General features: G+C 47.3%; 1 protein-coding gene across 3 annotated transcripts in view; it reads left to right on the top strand.

The window, feature by feature from the left end:
- The window catches only part of LOC139264435 (ubiquitin-conjugating enzyme E2 E2), a 470,206-nt gene that overhangs the window by 398,986 nt on the left and 53,918 nt on the right, over nucleotides 1–17,302 (top strand). For all 3 annotated transcript variants that reach the window (XM_070880894.1, XM_070880893.1, XM_070880895.1), the window contains exon 4: nucleotides 3,084–3,216. In XM_070880894.1, coding sequence (XP_070736995.1) covers nucleotides 3,084–3,216 — 133 coding nt within the window. The remainder of the gene's footprint in view (nucleotides 1–3,083; nucleotides 3,217–17,302) is intronic.

Raw genomic sequence — 17,302 nt, 5'->3', positions numbered from 1 at the left:
AAGGGGGGATCGGAGCATTGGTCGGGGGAGGGGGGGATCGGAGCGTGGGTCTTGGGAGGGGGTATTGGAGCGTGGGTCGGGGGAGGGGGTATCGGAGCGTGGGTCTGAGGAAGGGGGATCGGAGCGTGGGTCGGGGAGGGGGGATAGGAACGTGGGACGGGGGGGTGCATTGGAGCGTGGGTCAGGGGAGGGGGGAACGGAGCGTGGGTCGATGGGGGAGTGGATCGGAGCGTGGGTCAGGGGAGGAGTTCGGAGCGTGGGTCGGGGAGGGGGGATCGTAGCGTGGGTCGGGGGAGGGGGTGTGGATCGGACCGTGGGGCGGGGGAGGGGGTGTGGATCGGAGCGTGGGTCGGGGGAGGGGGGTGGATCGGAGCGTGGGTCGGGGGAGGGGGGTGGATCGGAGCGTGGGTCAGGGGAGGAGTTCGGTGCGTGGATCGGGGGAGCAGAGGGATCAGAAAGTGTGTCGGGTGGGTATGGGTGTGCAGTTTGTGGTGAGATGGGAACATTGGTCGGGGAGCAGGTAATAGGATCATGGGTTGTCTCTGGCCGGGGGCGGGGGAGCGATCAGAGAATGGTGTCGTGGGAGTATGGGGAGATTGGAGTGTGAGTCAGTGAGTCGGTTTGCTTGTGGGGCCGAGGGCAAATTGAATCATAGATGGAACTGAGATGTCAACATTTCATTAGCCAGAAGACCAGTGCTAAAGGGCTGGAACTGATTCACAAACCTCAATCTGGACAGCGGCTTTACAGCAAACAATACAAGCTGTTTTATCTCGTGGCGCACTAAACCAATTCCTGCAGGAAAGACTCAGCAAAAAACGCCATCCTCAGCAAATCTACCCAGTTTACTTTGTGCTTTTCAGCAGCTGTACGAGATCTGTATGACAGCAGCTGGTGGCACTAGCACAACACTGACAATAACAACTTGTATTTATAAATGTAAAGTAAAAGCAGTTTAAATGATCTGTTGAAGGATTTGCATGTAATTACGGTTTTTAAGGGCAACAATTTACTTCAGTGTACTGATTCAAATTTCTGTGCAGTTAATCAACTTGGCATAATTTCATTTTATTTTTTTTCATTAGCAGTTCTCTCGAGTTGTGCATAGAGGCAGATACTTGTTGAGAGACAAGGCTTCAACATACTCTTGATTTCTTCCCAAAAAGGCAGTCTCGTTATATAGTTCAACATGTATTTAATCTTCCAATGCCCCATTCTTTTATGGCTGAACTTTCCGTAACAAATTTAAATACTGTAACAGCCATCTGGTGGCATTTAATTGACATGTTTTACTTTCTGGCTATCATACAACCCAATTAAGTATCTTAAGACATAACCATGCGTGGGGAGTTACTCGGGTTCAAACTCTTGATAAGATTGTTTTGCACAATGAGACTCTCTAACATTGTGGATGCATTGGTTGTAATTTACCAAAATTCCTTGGATTCTGGGGAGGTCCCAGCAGATTGGAAAACTGTAAATGTAACGCCCCTATTTAAAAAAGGAGACAGACAAAAAGCAGGAAACTATAGACCAGTTAGCCTAACATCTGTGGTTGGGAAAATGTTGGAGTCCATTATTAAAGAAGCAGTAGCAGGACATTTGGAAAAGCAAAATTCGGTCAGGCAGAGTCAGCATGGATTTATGAAGGGGAAGTCATGTTTGACAAATTTGCTGGAGTTCTTTGAGGATGTAACGAACAGGGTGGATAAAGGGGAACCAGTGGATGTGGTGTATTTGGACTTCCAGAATGGCATTTGATAAGGTGCCACATAAAAGGTCACTGCACAAGATAAAAGTTCACAGGGTTTGGAGGTAATGGATAGAGGATTGGCTAACTAACAAAAAGCAGAGTCGGGATAAATGGTTCATTCTCTAGTTGGCAACCAGTAACTAGTGGGGTGCCGCAGGGATCAGTGCTGGGACCCCAACTATTTACAATCTATATTAATGATTTGGAAGAAGGGACTGAGTGTAACGTAGCCAAGTTTGCTGACGATACAAAGATGGGAGGAAAAGCAATGTGTGAGGAGGACACAAAAAATCTGCAAAAGAACATAGACAGGCTAAGTGAGTGGGCAAAAATTTGGCAGATGGAGTATAATGTTGGAAAGTGTGAAGTCATACACTTTGGCAGAAAAAATCAAAGAGCAAGTTATTATTTAAATGGAGAAAGATTGCAAAGTGCCGCAGTGCAGCGGGATCTGGGAGTACTTGTGCATGAAACACAACAGGATAGTATGCAGGTACAGCAAGTGATCAGGAAGGTTAATGGTATCTTGGCCTTTATTTGAAAGGAGATGGAGTATAAAAGCAGGGAAGTCTTGCTACAGCTATATAAGGTATAAGGTATTGGTGAGGCCACTGGACCTGGAATACTGCATGCAGTTTTGGTTTCCATATTTACGAAAGGATATACTTGCTTTGGAGGCAGTTCAGAGAAGGTTCACTCGGTTGATTCCGGGGATGAGTGGGTTGACTTATGAGGAAAGGTTGAATAGGTTGGGCCTCTACTCATTGGAATTCAGAACAATGACAGGTGATCTTATCGAAACATATAAGATTATGAGGGGATTTGACAAGGTGGATGCAGAGAGGATGTTTCCACTGATGGGGGAGACTAGAAGTAGAGGGCATGATCTTAGAATAAGTGGCCGCCCATTTAAAACAGAGATGAGGAGAAATTTCTTCTCTCAGAGGGTTGTTAATCTGTGGAATTCACTGCCTCAGAGAGCTGTGGAAGCTGGGACATTGAATAAATTTAAGACAGAAATAGACAGTTTCTTAAAAGGGGTTATGGGGAGTGGGCGGGGAAGTGGAGCTGAGTCCATGATCAGATCAGCCATGATTTTATTAAATGGCGGAGCAGGCTCGAGGGACCGTATGGCCTACTCCGGTTCCTATTTCTTATGTTCTTATTATCTTGATCAGACTTTACTTCAGTTCAATTCTCCATACCCTTTATAACCCTCCCTTTCTGCTGTTATAAATTTATAAGTTTATCTTCCTGTATCATACAGAGTATTATATTGACTTTTATTTTTAGTTCCATTTATATTTATGAAATGTTTCTTCTGTTGCAGTGCTGGGCCCAAAGGAGACAACGTTTATGAATGGAGGTCAACTATCCTGGGACCTCCAGGTTCCGTGTATGAGGGTGGTGTCTTCTTCTTAGATATCACATTTTCACCCGACTACCCCTTCAAGCCACCCAAGGTGCGTACTCCTGGATAGCAAAGTAAAGCAAAAACAAACAGCATTTATCTTAACAATGTAAACTGTATGGTAATGGAGTGTTTTGAACAAAATAATGGCATAGGTTCTCAAAGATTTCTGAACTGGTCTCACCATTCCAATCCTATTGGACTGGACCCCACCAAAAATCCTCATACCCTTCCACCAGGTTCTACCTAACCAAAGACACTTGTTAAATATCAAATAACTCCACGAGGCTAAGTATGGTGAGCTAGTTCAGGCATGACCTTATTCCAGTTTATTTATTCTCAAAGTGAGGATTCAGCATGTCTGCCAACATTATATACACAGCTTGCACCCGTCTGCCAGTGACCGTTAGGACTCCGACAGTCGCGCCCTCCAGTGGCAGGTAAAACCCAGTTATCATACATAACATCATTCCCCCCAAAGTCCTTGGTACGGGTTGTATTTACAAGTTGAGGCGGTCTGGGGCCTTCCGCTCCCTGGTTGATCTTCTCAGTTCGAACCCAAGCTTGGGTGAGTTAGTAGGACCATTGCTGCATTGCGGAGCAGTCGGTCTGACAGGACTGTCGGGGATGGTAGGTTCGTCTTCGTGAATGACACAAGGATCAACTGATGGTTGGGTGTGTGTTGGTTGGTCGATGATGATGACATCTTCAATTTGTTCTGGGTTGCCTGTGAATCGCAGTTTGGTTTGGTCGACGTGTCTCTTGCACGTTTGGCCATTTAACAGTTTGACTACAAACACCCTGTTCCCCTCCTTGGCCAAAACCTTGGCAGCAACCCACTTTGGACCATGACCATAATTCAGGACAAGCACAGGGACATGAACAGCAATGTCACGTGATACGGCCGCGCGATCGTAGTACCATTGCTGCCGTTGCCTTCTAGTTTCGACGTGATCATTGAAATCCGGGTGTACAAGAGAGAGCCTGGTTTTGAGGCCTCTCTTCATTAACAGCTCGGCAGGAGGCACCCCAGTGAGCGAGTGGGGTCTCGTCCGGTAACTGAGCAGAATGCGGGACAAGCGGGTCTGTAGGGAGCCGTGAATCATGCGTTTTAGGTTTTGCTTAATGGTTTGGGCAGCCCACTCCGCTTGACCGTTAGACACGGGTTTGAAAGGGGCAGACCTGACATGCTTGATGCCATTACGGGTCATAAACTCGTGGAACTCCGAACTGGTGAAACACAGTCCATTGTCGATGACAAGGACGTTAGGCAGGGCATGGGTGGCGAACATGGCCAAGAGGCTTTCAATAGTGGCTGTGGACGTGCTGGATGACATGATTCAGTCCATTTGGAGTAAGCGTCCACTACCACTAAAAACATTTTGCCGAGAAAGGGGCCGGCAAAGTCTATGTGGATCCTTGACCACAGTTTGAATGGCCATGACCACAGACTCAGCGGAGCCTCCACAGATGCGTTACTCAGTGCAAGTGTTGCACTGGGAATGGCAGACCAATTTCCATTTAGGACACACCTTTTTACGCTTGACAGTACAGGATCCTGGCTGGTCCAGATTCTAATTTGGCAAGCCGCGACGGGTGACCTCGCTCTCGAAGGCATCCATGACCAGCAGCAAGTCTGTGGGATGCGACATTTCCACCCCGGTTATGGGCAATGGTAGCCAGCTAAGCACATCAGCACAGTTTTCAGTGCCTGATCTGTGGTGGATGACATAATCATAAGCGGATAATGTCAGTGCCCATCTTTGGATGCGGGACGAGGCATTGGTGTTTATACGTTTGCTCTCAGAAAACAATGAAATGAGCGGCTTGTGGTCTGTTTTAAGCTCAAACCGATGCCCAAACAGATATTGGTGCATTTTCCTAACCCCATATACACATGCTGAAGCCTCTTTCTCTATCATACGAGAGGCTCTTTCATGCTTAGACAGACTTCTGGCCGCATGTGCAACTGGTTGGAGTTTGCCTGATACATTGGCTTGCTGGAGCACACAACTGCCCCCCTATGATGAGCCGTCACAGGCCAGCACTAACTGCTTACATGGGGCATAGTGTACCAGTAATTTATTGGAGCAAAGCAGGTTCCTGATCTTCTCAAAGGCTCTGTCTTGAGATTTGTCCCAAACCCTTTCTCAGCAACTCGTGCAAGGGCTCTAGCAATGTGCTCAAACTAGGTAGAAAGTTATCAAAATAGTTCAGAAGACCCAGGAACGAATGCAGCTCCGTCACGCTCAGGGGTCTGGGTGCATTCTTGATGGCCTCTGTCTTCGAGTCCATAGGCCTGATGCCGTCTGCTGCAATCTTTCTCCCCAAGAATTCGACTTCTGGTGCCATGAAAACGCACTTGGAGCATTTTAGCCTGAGTCCCACTCTGTCCAGACGACGTAGAACCTCTTCCAGGTTGTGCAGGTGTTTGGTGGCGTCACGACCGGTGATCAGGATGTCATCTTGGAACACGACAGTTCTTGTGACGGACTTCAGCAAACTCTCCATGTTTCTCTGAAATATGGCTGCCACCGAGCGAATTCCGAAAGGGTATCTGTGGTATATAAACAGTCCTTTGTGCCTGTTGATGTACGTCAGTTGTTTTGACGATTCGACCAGCTCCTGTGTCATGTAAGCGGAGGTCAGGTCCAATTTGGTGAACGACTTCCCCCCACTAGCATTGCAAACAGGTCGACAGCCTTGGGTAACAGGTAATGATCCTGTATCGAGACTCGGTTGACCGTTACTTTGTAGTCGCCGCAGATCCTGACCGTGCCATCACTTTTCAACACCGGGATAATTGGACTAGCCCATTCGCTGAACACGACTGGTGATATGAGTCCTTTCCGTTGAAGTCTGTCTAGTTCGATCTCGACTTTCTCCCTCATCACGTACGGAATTGCCCGAGCCTTGTGATGGACGGGTCTTGCATCCGGGCCTAGGTGGATCTGCACCTTGGCTCCCGTGAAGTTGCCGATGCCTGCTTCAAACAACAAGGGAAACTTGCTCAGCACTTGAGCACACGAAGCGTCATCCACTGATGATAAGGCTTTAATATCATTCCAGTTCCATTTAATTTTATCAAGCCAACTCCTGCCGAACAACATTGGGCCATTGCCTGGAACGATCCACAACGATAAATCATGCACAGCTCCATCATACGATACCTTTACTGCCGCGCTGCCAATGACTGGTATGAGCTGTTTGATGTAGATATGCAACTTCCATTGATTGGGCTCAGTTTGGGTGTTTTTGCCTTAGTGTCCCACAGCTTTTCGAAAGCCCTCTGGCTCATTATTGACTGACTCGCACCCAATTCCATGGATATTGGCACCCCATTTAATTTAACATCCAGCATTATCGGAGGACTTTTGGTAAAAGAATATACCCCATACACTTCTTCGTTCTGTACCTCGGGTTGAGTTGCCTGTGCCGCTTGAACCACGCTGGATCGATCATCCTCAGCCACGTGGTGTGTCGCAGCACGCCTACTCGGTTGCGGACACATTCGCTGAAGGTGCCCCATTGTTGCACAGCCTTTGCACACGTATTGCTTGAATCGGCATTGATGGGCCCGATGATAGCCCCCGCAACGCCAACAAGGCGAGGTTTGATTCACCCCCGATGGCGGACTTTGAGCAGTTACAGGTCGTACGAACGCGGACGAGTAGACCCTGCCATGTGCAGCTCTGCCTGCCGACAATATTATTTTATGCATATTACTTGCCGGTGAGTTTTGATGCTGGGAAGATATCTGTTTTGAGTTTTCATCCGTGGACATGCATGCCTGGGTGATCGTGAATGCCCTGCTCAGGTCTAGAGATTCAGCAGCCAGCAGCTTTCGAAGGATGACCTCGTGGCCAATGCCAAGCACGAAAAAGTCCCACAGCATTTCCTCCAAAGCAGCTCCGAAGTTGCATGGCCCAGCGAGACGTCTCAGGTCGGCGATAAATTCCGCCACATCCTAGCCCTCGGAGCGATTGTGCGTATAGAAACGATACCTCGCCATGATGATGCTTTCCTTTGGTTTAAAGTGGTTCCGAACCAGCGTACACAATTCATCATAAGTCTTATCCATTGATCGAGTTGGTGAGAGCAGATTCTTGATAAGGCCATAAATTTTTGACCCACAAACGGTGAGGAGAACCGCCCTGCGCTTAATTGCGTTATCGGTTCCTTCCAATCCGTTGGCTACGAAGTTCTGGTCAAGGCGATCAGTGAAATCCTCCCAGTCTTCCCCTTCCACGAATCTCTCCAAAATTCCAACAGACATGGTTGCGTGAAAGTTCATATTTTTAACTCGTCGCCAATTGTTAAGTATCGAATAACTCCACGAGGTTAAGTACGGTGAGCTAGTTCAGACATGACTTTACTCCAGTTTATTTATTCTCAACATGACTGCCAACATTATATACACAGCTTGCACGTGTCTGCCAGTGACCATTAGAACTCCGACAGTCACGCCCTCCGGTGGCAGGTAAAACCCAGTTAACATATATAACAATACTAGTACTGGAAATTTTGCAAAAGACACTCACTTACTCTTCAGTTGTTTCCCTTTCCTTCTGTTTCTCTTTCATACACAACTCCTTCAATGACAGGACAGGACGCAGTGACAGGATCGGTCCAAGTTAAATGGATTTATGAAAGGGAAATCGTGCTTGACAAATCTTCTGGAATATTTTGAGGATGTAACTAGTAGAGTGGACAAGGGAGAACCAGTGGATGTGGTGTATTTGGACTTTCAAAAGGCTTTTGACAAGGTCCCACACAAGAGATTGGTGTGCAAAATTAAAGCACATGGTATTGGGGGTAATGTACTGATGTGGATAGAGAACTGGTTGGCAGACAGGAAGCAGAGAGTCAGGATAAACGGCTCCTTTTCAGAATGGCAGGCAGTGACTAGTGGAGTACCGCAGGGCTCAGTGCTGGGACCCCAGCTATTTACAATATAGATTAATGATTTAGATGAAGGAATTGAGTGTAATATCTCCAAGTTTGCAGATGACACTAAACTGGGTGGTGGTGTGAGCTGTGAGGAGGATGCTAAAAGGCTGCAAGGTGACTTGGACAGGTTAGGTGAGTGGGCAAATGCATGGCAGATGCAGTATAATGTGGATAAATGTGAGGTTATACACTTTGGGGGCAAAACACGAAGGCAGAATATTATCTGAATGGCGGCAGATTAGGAAAGGTGGAGGTGCAACGAGACCTGGGTGTCATGGTTCATCAGTTATTGAAAGTTGGCATGCAGGTACAGCAGGCGGTGAAGAAGGCAAATAGTATGTTGGCCTTCATAGCTAGGGGATTTGAGTATAAGAGCAGGGAGGTCTTACTGCAGTTGTACAGGGCCTTGGTGAGGCCTCATCTGGAATATTGTGTTCAGTTTTGGTCTCCTAATCTGAGGTAGGACGTTCTTGCTATTAAGGGAGTGCAGCGAAGGTTCACCAGACTGATTCCCGGGATGGCGGGACTGACATATGAGGAGAGACTGGATCAACCAGGCCTTTATACACTGAAGTTTAGAAGGATGAGAGGATATCTCATAGAAACTTAAAAGATTCTGACGGGACTGGACAGGTTAGATACGAGAAGAATGTTCCCGATGCTGGGGAAGTCCAGAACCAGAGGACACAGGATAAGGGGTAGGCCATTTAGGACTGAGATGAGGAGAAACTGCTTCACTCAGAGGGTTGTTAACCTGTGGAATTCCCTACCGCAGAGAGTTGTTGATGCCAGTTCATTGGATATTCAAGAGGGAGTTAGATATGGCCCTTACGGCTAAAGGGATCAAAGGGTTTGGAAAGAAAGCAGGAAAAGGGTACTGAGGGAATGATCAGCCATGATCTTATTGAATGGTGGTGCAGGCTCGAAGGGCCAAATGGTCTACTCCTGCACCTATTTTCTATGTTTCTGTTTCTCGCTCCTCTCTTTCTTTCTCTCCCTTCACTTTTTTCTTGTTCTCTATCTTAACCATTCTTTATTTCTATTTTGTTCTCTCCTCGTTGTCCTTCACTTGTTCCTCTCTATCCCTGCTTCTCATTCACATATTTGTCCCTCTTTACCACTCCTCCTTCGCTTTTGTTTCTATCATTCTATTAATTGTCCTATGTTTTCTCCCTCTCCCATTTGTCACGGCAACAGTCCGCAATATTCACACTGCCACCCGTCAAGACTGTTAGGGGGGAGGAAGAGGCAGGAGGCTGCGAGACCATGAGCCCAAAAAGTGGAAGAGAGCAAGCTACTGAACAAGTATAGAGAGCAGGAGACCGAAGCAGCATGTGGTCAAACCACTGAAACAGCACAGGGAGCAGGTTTTCAAAACTTCATAAGAAGCAGAAAGTGGCAGCTGAACTTAAAAGAAGAAAAAGAAAATCAAACATTTGCGTGGTTCTAGTGAGGGAGGAGCTTGGCATGTCAGTTTTTGAAGGTGGCAGGATAAGTTGATAAGGCTGTTAAAAATAGCATACGGAATTCTTAGCTTTATAAATAGGGACATAGAAAACAAAAGGAAGGAAGTTATACTAAATCTTTATAAACACTTGTTAGGCCTCAGCTGGAGTAATCTGCCCAATTCTGGGCACCACACTTTATAAAGGATGTCAAGGTCTTGCAGAGTGCAGAGAGATTTACTAGAATGGTACTAGGGTTGAGGGTTTTCAGTTACATGGAGAGACTAGAGTAGTAGTGATGTTCGGAAGGGCATCAAACAGGAAATTAGGAGTGCATGCAATAAAGGTGCAGCAGTTATAATGGGTGACTTTAATATGCACATAGATTGGGCTAACCAAACTGGAAGCAATAGCGGTGGAGGAGGATTTCCTGGAGTGCATAAGGGATGGTTTTTTAGACCAATATGTCGAGGAACCAACTAGGGGGGAGGCCATCTTAGACTGGGTGTTATGTAATGAGAGAGGATTAATTAGCAATCTCGTTGTGCGAGGCCCCTTGGGGAAGAGTGACCATAATATGGTGGAATTCTGCATTAGGATGGAGAATGAAACAGTTAATTCAGAGACCATGGTCCAGAACTTAAAGAAGGCTAACTTTGAAGGTATGAGGCGTGAATTGGCTGGGATGGATTGGCGAATGATACTTAAGGGGTTGACTGTGGATGGGCAATGGCAGACATTTAGAGACCGCATGGATGAACTACAACAATTGTACATTCCTGTCTGGCATAAAAATAAAAAAGTGAAGGTGGCTCAACCGTGGCTATCAAGGGAAATCAGGGATAGTATTAAAGCCAAGGAAGTGGCATACAAATTGGCCAAAAATAGCAGTGAACCTGGGGACTGGGAGAAATTTAGAACTCAGCAGAGGAGGACAAAGGGTTTGATTAGGGCAGGGAAAATGGAGTATGAGAAGAAGCTTGCAGGGAACATTAAGACGGATTGCAAATGTTTCTATAGATATGTAAAGAGAAAAAGGTTAGTAAAGACAAACGTAAGTCCCCTGCAGTCAGAATCAGGGGAAGTCATAACGGGGAACAAAGAAATGGCGGACCAATTGAACAAGTACTTTGGTCCGGTATTCACGAAGGAGGACACAAACAACCTTCCGGTTATAAAAGGGGTCGGGGGGTCTAGTAAGGAGGAGGAACTGAGGGAAATCCTTATTAGCCGGGAAATTGTGTTGGGGAAATTGATGGGATTGAAGGCCGATAAATCCCCAGGGCCTGATGGACTGCATCCCAGAGTACTTAAGGAGGTGGCCTTGGAAATAGCGGATGCATTGACAGTCATTTTCCAACATTCCATTGACTCTGGATCAGTTCCTATAGAGTGGAGGGTAGCCAATGTAACCCCACTTTTTAAAAAAGGAGGGAGAGAGAAAACAGGGAATTATAGACCGGTCAGCCTGACATCGGTAGTGGGTAAAATGATGGAATCAATTATTAAGGATGTCATAGCAGTGCATTTGGAAAGAGGTGACATGATAGGTCCAAGTCAGCATGGATTTGTGAAAGGGAAATCATGCTTGACAAATCTTCTGGAATTTTTTGAGGATGTTTCCAGTAGAGTGGACAAGGGAGAACCAGTTGATGTGGTATATTTGGACTTTCAGAAGGCGTTCGACAAGGTCCCACACAAGAGATTGATGTGCAAAGTTAGAGCACATGGGATTGGGGGTAGTGTGCTGACATGGATTGAGAACTGGTTGTCAGACAGGAAGCAAAGAGTAGGAGTAAATGGGTACTTTTCAGAATGGCAGGCAGTGACTAGTGGGGTACCGCAAGGTTCTGTGCTGGGGCCCCAGCTGTTTACACTGTACATTAATGATTTAGATGAGGGGATTAAATGTAGTATCTCCAAATTTGCGGATGACACTAAGTTGGGTGGCAGTGTGAGCTGCGAGGAGGATGCTGTGAGGCTGCAGAGCGACTTGGATAGGTTAGGTGAGTGGGCAAATGCATGGCAGATGAAGTATAATGTGGATAAATGTGAGGTTATCCACTTTGGTGGTAAAAACAGAGAGACAGACTATTATCTGAATGGTGACAGATTAGGAAAAGGGGAGGTGCAAAGAGACCTGGGTGTCGTGGTACATCAGTCATTGAAGGTTGGCATGCAGGTGCAGCAGGCGGTTAAGAAAGCAAATGGCATGTTGGCCTTCATAGCAAGAGGATTTGAGTACAGGGGCAGGGAGGTGTTGCTACAGTTGTACAGGGCATTGGTGAGGCCACACCTGGAGTATTGTGTACAGTTTTGGTCTCCTAACCTGAGGAAGGACATTCTTGCTATTGAGGGAGTGCAGCGAAGGTTCACCGGACTGATTCCCGGGATGGCGGGACTGACCTATCAAGAAAGACTGGATCAACTGGGCTTGTATTCACTGGAGTTCAGAAGAATGAGAGGGGACCTCATCGAAACATTTAAAATTCTGACGGGGTTAGACAGGTTAGATGCAGGAAGAATGTTCCCAATGTTGGGGAAGTCCAGAACCAGAGGTCACAGTCTAAGGATAAGGGGTAAGCCATTTAGGACCGAGATGCGGAGGAACTTCTTCACCCAGAGAGTGGTGAACCTGTGGAATTCTCTACCACAGAAAGTTGTTGAGGCCAATTCACTAAATATATTCAAAAAGGAGTTAGATGAGGTCCTTACTACTAGGGGGATCAAGGGTTATGGCGAGAAAGCAGGAATGGGGTACTGAAGTTGAATGTTCAGCCATGAACTCATTGAATGGTGGTGCAGGCTAGAAGGGCCGAATGGCCTACTCCTGCACCTATTTTCTATGTTTCTATGTTTCTATGTAGAGAAGCTTGGACTTATCATCCCTGTGGCCCAGGAGCTCCTCCCGGAGTCAGGACGAAATCCGCACTGCGACTCCGGGAGGAACTCCTCGGCCACAGGGACGATAGTCCTAGCTTCTCTAGTCTCTCCATATAACTGAAAAACCTCATCCCTGGTAACAACGATGTCTCCGCAAGATCCTGCAAATCCCCTGGAAGGACAGACGCACCAACATCAGTGTCCTCGCCCAGGCTAACATCCCCAACATTGAAGCACTATCCACACTCGAACAGCTTCGCTGGGCAGGCCACTTAGCTCGCATGCCAAACACGAGACTCCCTAAGCAATTGCTCTACACGGAGCTCCTTTATGGCAAACGAGCCAAAGGTGGGCAGTGGAAACGTTACAAGGACACCCTCAAGGCCTCCCTGGTGAATTGCGACATCACCACTGACACCTGTGAGACCCTGGCCGAAGACCACCCTAGGTGGAGAAAGTGCATCCGGGAGGGCATTGAGCTCTCCGAATCTCAATGCTGAGAATGTGAAGAGGCCAGACGCAGGCAGCGGAAGGAGCGTGCGGCAACTCAGTCCCACCCCCACCCCTTCCCCCGACGAATGTCTGTCCCACCTGTGACAGGGTCTGTGGCTCTCATATTGGACTGTTCAGCCACCAAAGAACTCACTTTAGTAGTGGAAGCAAGTCTTCCTCGATTTCAAGGGACTGCCTATAATGATGATAGGACTTCGAGCAGAAAGGTTAAGGGGAGTTTTAATAGAGGTGTTCAAAATCATGAATAGTTTTAATAGAGTAAGTAAGGAGAAACTGTTTCCACTTGCTGAAGGGTTGATAACTAGAGGACACAGATTTAAGATAATAGGCAAAAGAGTTAGAAGTGAGATGATGAGAAATCCTTTTACACAGCGAGTTATTATCTGGAATGCACTGCCTGAAAGGATGGTAGAAGCAGATACAATAGTAACTTTCAAAAGGTAATTGGATAAATACTTCAAGAGGAAAAAATTGCAGGGAAATGAGGAAAGAGCAGGGGAGTGGGGCTAATTGGATAACTCTTGTTAAAGAGCCAGCACAGACACGATGGGCCGAATGGCCTTCTTTTGTGCTGTATAATTTTATGGCCTAGAAATTGGATATAGTCACAAAACGGGCCAAACGATGTTAAGCTGCGCCACCTGAAAATGGTCTCGGTAGCATGCAAAATTTGTGCTCACTCCTCATTAACATGATTATTGTTATGTATTGAATAAAGAGTCTGACCAGATACTGTAAGCTCAAAGTGGTGTGTGACCTTAGTCCTTTATTGCAGGTCTCCAGAGTGCCTCTCCAGCCTGTGAGGCCTCCCTATGTACCTGTGCTCCCAAGGGATTGTGGGATCCCTTGGGACTCCACGGGATGAGCCCTCTGGTGGTTAAGCATTGTATTTACAGGTTTACATATATAACAACACTCTCCCCCCCCAAAAAAAAAGTCAGTAGTGTAACTATTTACAATGTGAGTTGATCTGGGGCTTTCCTTTCCCTGGTTGATCGCCTCGGTGCAAAGGCTGGTTTTGGTGAGTCATTTGTTGGGCCCTCGCTGGGCTGCTGCGCAGCTGGCCTTGCAGGGCTGCTGGATGTGGTGAGTCCTGCTGGGCTGCTGCAGGTGATGGGTTCTGCTTCGTGGTCAACCACTGAGTCGGTTGCCACTTGTGTGTATGTTGCGGGGGGGGTCAAAAAAGGTAGAGTCTATTGTGGGTTGTTCTGGATAGTCTGTGAATCTTAGTTTGGTTTGGTCCAAGTGTTTTCTGCAGGTGAGTCCATTTGAAAGTTTGACCTGAAACACCCTACTCCCCTCTTTGGCCACAACAGTGCTGGGAAGCCACTTGGGACTTTGTCCATAGTTTAACACAAATACAGGATCATTAATTTCAATTTCGCGTGACACATTAGCATGATCATGATATGTATTCTGTTGAAGCTGCCTGCTCTCTACCTGTTCATGTAGATCCGAGAGTCCTGTCTTTAGTGCCCTTTTCATGAGCAGTTCAGCAGGGGGAACCCCAGTGAGCGAGTGGGGTCTTGTGCAGTAACTAAGCAGGACTCGGGATAAGCGAGTCTGCAGTGATCCTTCAGTTAACCTCTTTAAGCTCTGCTTGATTGTTTGCACTGCTCGCTCTACCTGACCATTGGACACTGGTTTGAACGGGCCAAAGTGACATGTTTGATCCCATTGCAGGTCATGAACTCTTTGAACTCGGCACTGGTGAAGCACGGCCCGTTGTCACTTACAACGACATCAGGCAGACCGTGCGTGGCAAACATGGCCCGCAGGCTTTCAATGGTGGCAGCGGACATGCTTGCCGACATTATCTCACATTCAATCCATTTGTAATATGCATCTATAACCACAAGGAACATTTTTCCCAAGAATGGGCCTGTGTAGTCGACATGAACCCTGGAGCACGGTTTTGAGGGCCAGGACCATAAACTTAGTGGCGCCTCCCTGGGTGCATTGCTTAACTGGGAACATGTGTTACATTTGTGCACGCAGGACTCTTAAGTCTGCATCGATACCGGGCTACCAGACGTGGGATCTGGCTATCGCTTTCATCATTACAATGCCTGGGTGGGTACTGTGGAGGTCACAAATGGAAATGTCCCTGCTCTTTTTAGGCACCACTACCCGATTACTCCATAGGGGGCAGTCTGCCTGTATGGACATTTCATCTCTGCGCCTCTGGTACGGCTTTATTTCTTCCTGCATCTCTAATGGGAACTAGACCAACTCCCGTGGAGCACACAGTTTTTTACTAAGGACAGTAAAGGGTCCTGGCTCGTCCAGGTTCTAATCTGTCGGGCGGGAACAGGTGACTGCTCACTTTCGAAAGTTTTCTGTGCCTGCTCTGTGGCGGATGGTGTAGTTGTATGCGGACAATGTGAGCGCCCATCTCTGGATGCGGACCGATGCATTCGTGTTTATCCCCTTACTTTCAGAAAAAATGGATATCAGTGGCTTATGATCGGTTTTCAATTCAAATTTGAGCCCAAACAGATATTGATGCATTTTCTTTTCCTCATGAACACACGCTAATGCTTCCTTTTCGATCATGCTGTAGGCCCTCTCAGCCTTAGACAGACTTCTGGATGCATAAGCAACCGGTTGCAATTTCCCAGATTCATTAGCTTGTTGCAATACACACCCGACATCATATGATGATGCATCACATGCTAGTACCAAACGCTTACAGTTTTCTAGCTTTCTCAAAGGCATTTTTTTGGCTTTTATCCCATACCCATTCATCTCCTTTATGCAGCAGAGAGTGCAGTGGTTCTAACAGTTTGCTTAAACTCAGTAAAAAATTACCAAAGTAGTCCAAGAAACGACCGCAGTTCCGTCAAATTCTGTGGTCTCGGTGCATTCTTGATTGCCTCCGTCTTCGAATCGATGGGCCTGATGCTATCTGCCGCAGTTCTTCTCCCCAGGAACTCCACTTCAGGCGCCAGGAAAATGCACTTCGAGCGTTTTAACCTGAGCCCCACACGATTAAGCTGACTAAGAACCTCCTCCAGGTTCTGCAGATGCTCGACGGTGTCCCGACCTGTAACCAAGATGTCGTCCTGGAAGACCACAGTGCACGGGACTAATTTCAGCAAGCTTTCCATGTTCCTCTGGAATATCGCTGCGGCGGATCGAATCCCAAATGGGCATCTGTTGTAAAAATGAAGAGATCTTTGTGCGTGTTGATGCAGGTGAGGCCCTTCGATGATTCCTCCAGCTCCTGCGTCATGTAGGCCGAGGTCAAGTCCAGCTTTGTGTACGTTTTTCCTTCTGCCGGCATTGCAAAGAGGTCGTCTGCCTTTGGTAGCGGGTATTGATCATGTGGGGAGAAACGATTGATAGTTACTTTGTAATCGCCATAGATTCTGACGGGTGCCGTCTTCCTTGAGGACTGGAACAATCGGGCTGGCCCACTCGTTGAATTCGATTGGCGAAATGATGCCCTCTCGTTGCAGCCGGTGCAGCTCGATCTCCACCCTCTCTCTCATCATGTACGGTACCACTCTCACCTTGTGATGGATAGGTCGCGCCCCCGGAATCAAATGGATCTGCACTTTTGCTCCTTGGAACTTCCCGATGCCCGGTTCGAACAGCGAGGGGAACTTGTTTAAGACCTGGGCACGAAGTGTCATCGACGGACAAGATTGCTTGAACGTCGTTCCAGTTCCAGCATATCTTTCCCAGCCAGCTCCTGCCGAACGGCGTGGGGCCATCGCCCAGTACCACTCCCAGTGAGAATTTGTGCACTGCTCCATCGTAGGAGACCTTTATAGTAGCACTGCCGATTATGGGAATCAGTTGCTTTGTATACGTTCTCAGTTTCGTACGAATTGGAGTCAGGACTGGCCTTGAGGCCTTGCTGCACCACAGTTTATCGAAAGTCTTTTTGCTCATAATGGACTGGCTCATGCCCGTGTCCAGCTCCATTAACACTGGGAGTCCACTTAATTCAACCTTCAGCATTATCGGCGGACACTTTGTGGTAAATGTGTGCATCCCATGTGTGTGCCTCCTCAGTCTGAGGCTCTGGTTTGTCATGATCCACCATGGATCTGTCCTCCTCTGCAACATGGTAGTTTGCAGGATTAGCAGGGTTTGCAGCTCGCCTGCACATACGTTGGAGGTGTCCCATTGTTTCACAGCTCTTGCAAACGTATCCTTTGAAATGGCATGAATGGAAGTGATGATCACCTCCGCAGTGCCAACAAGGTGTTAATGGCCTTGCATTCACCACCCTTGATGGTGGACTCTGAGACATCTGCAGATGTGCAGCTGCAGGCATGTGAGTCCTGCCCTGTACATTATAATTCAAAAACAACATTACTTTGTTCACAGTACTAG

Source organism: Pristiophorus japonicus, chromosome 5 (assembly GCF_044704955.1).
Source record: "Pristiophorus japonicus isolate sPriJap1 chromosome 5, sPriJap1.hap1, whole genome shotgun sequence".
NCBI classification, from domain to species: Eukaryota; Metazoa; Chordata; class Chondrichthyes; family Pristiophoridae; genus Pristiophorus; species Pristiophorus japonicus.
This window is presented reverse-complemented; position numbering and strand designations above follow the sequence as displayed.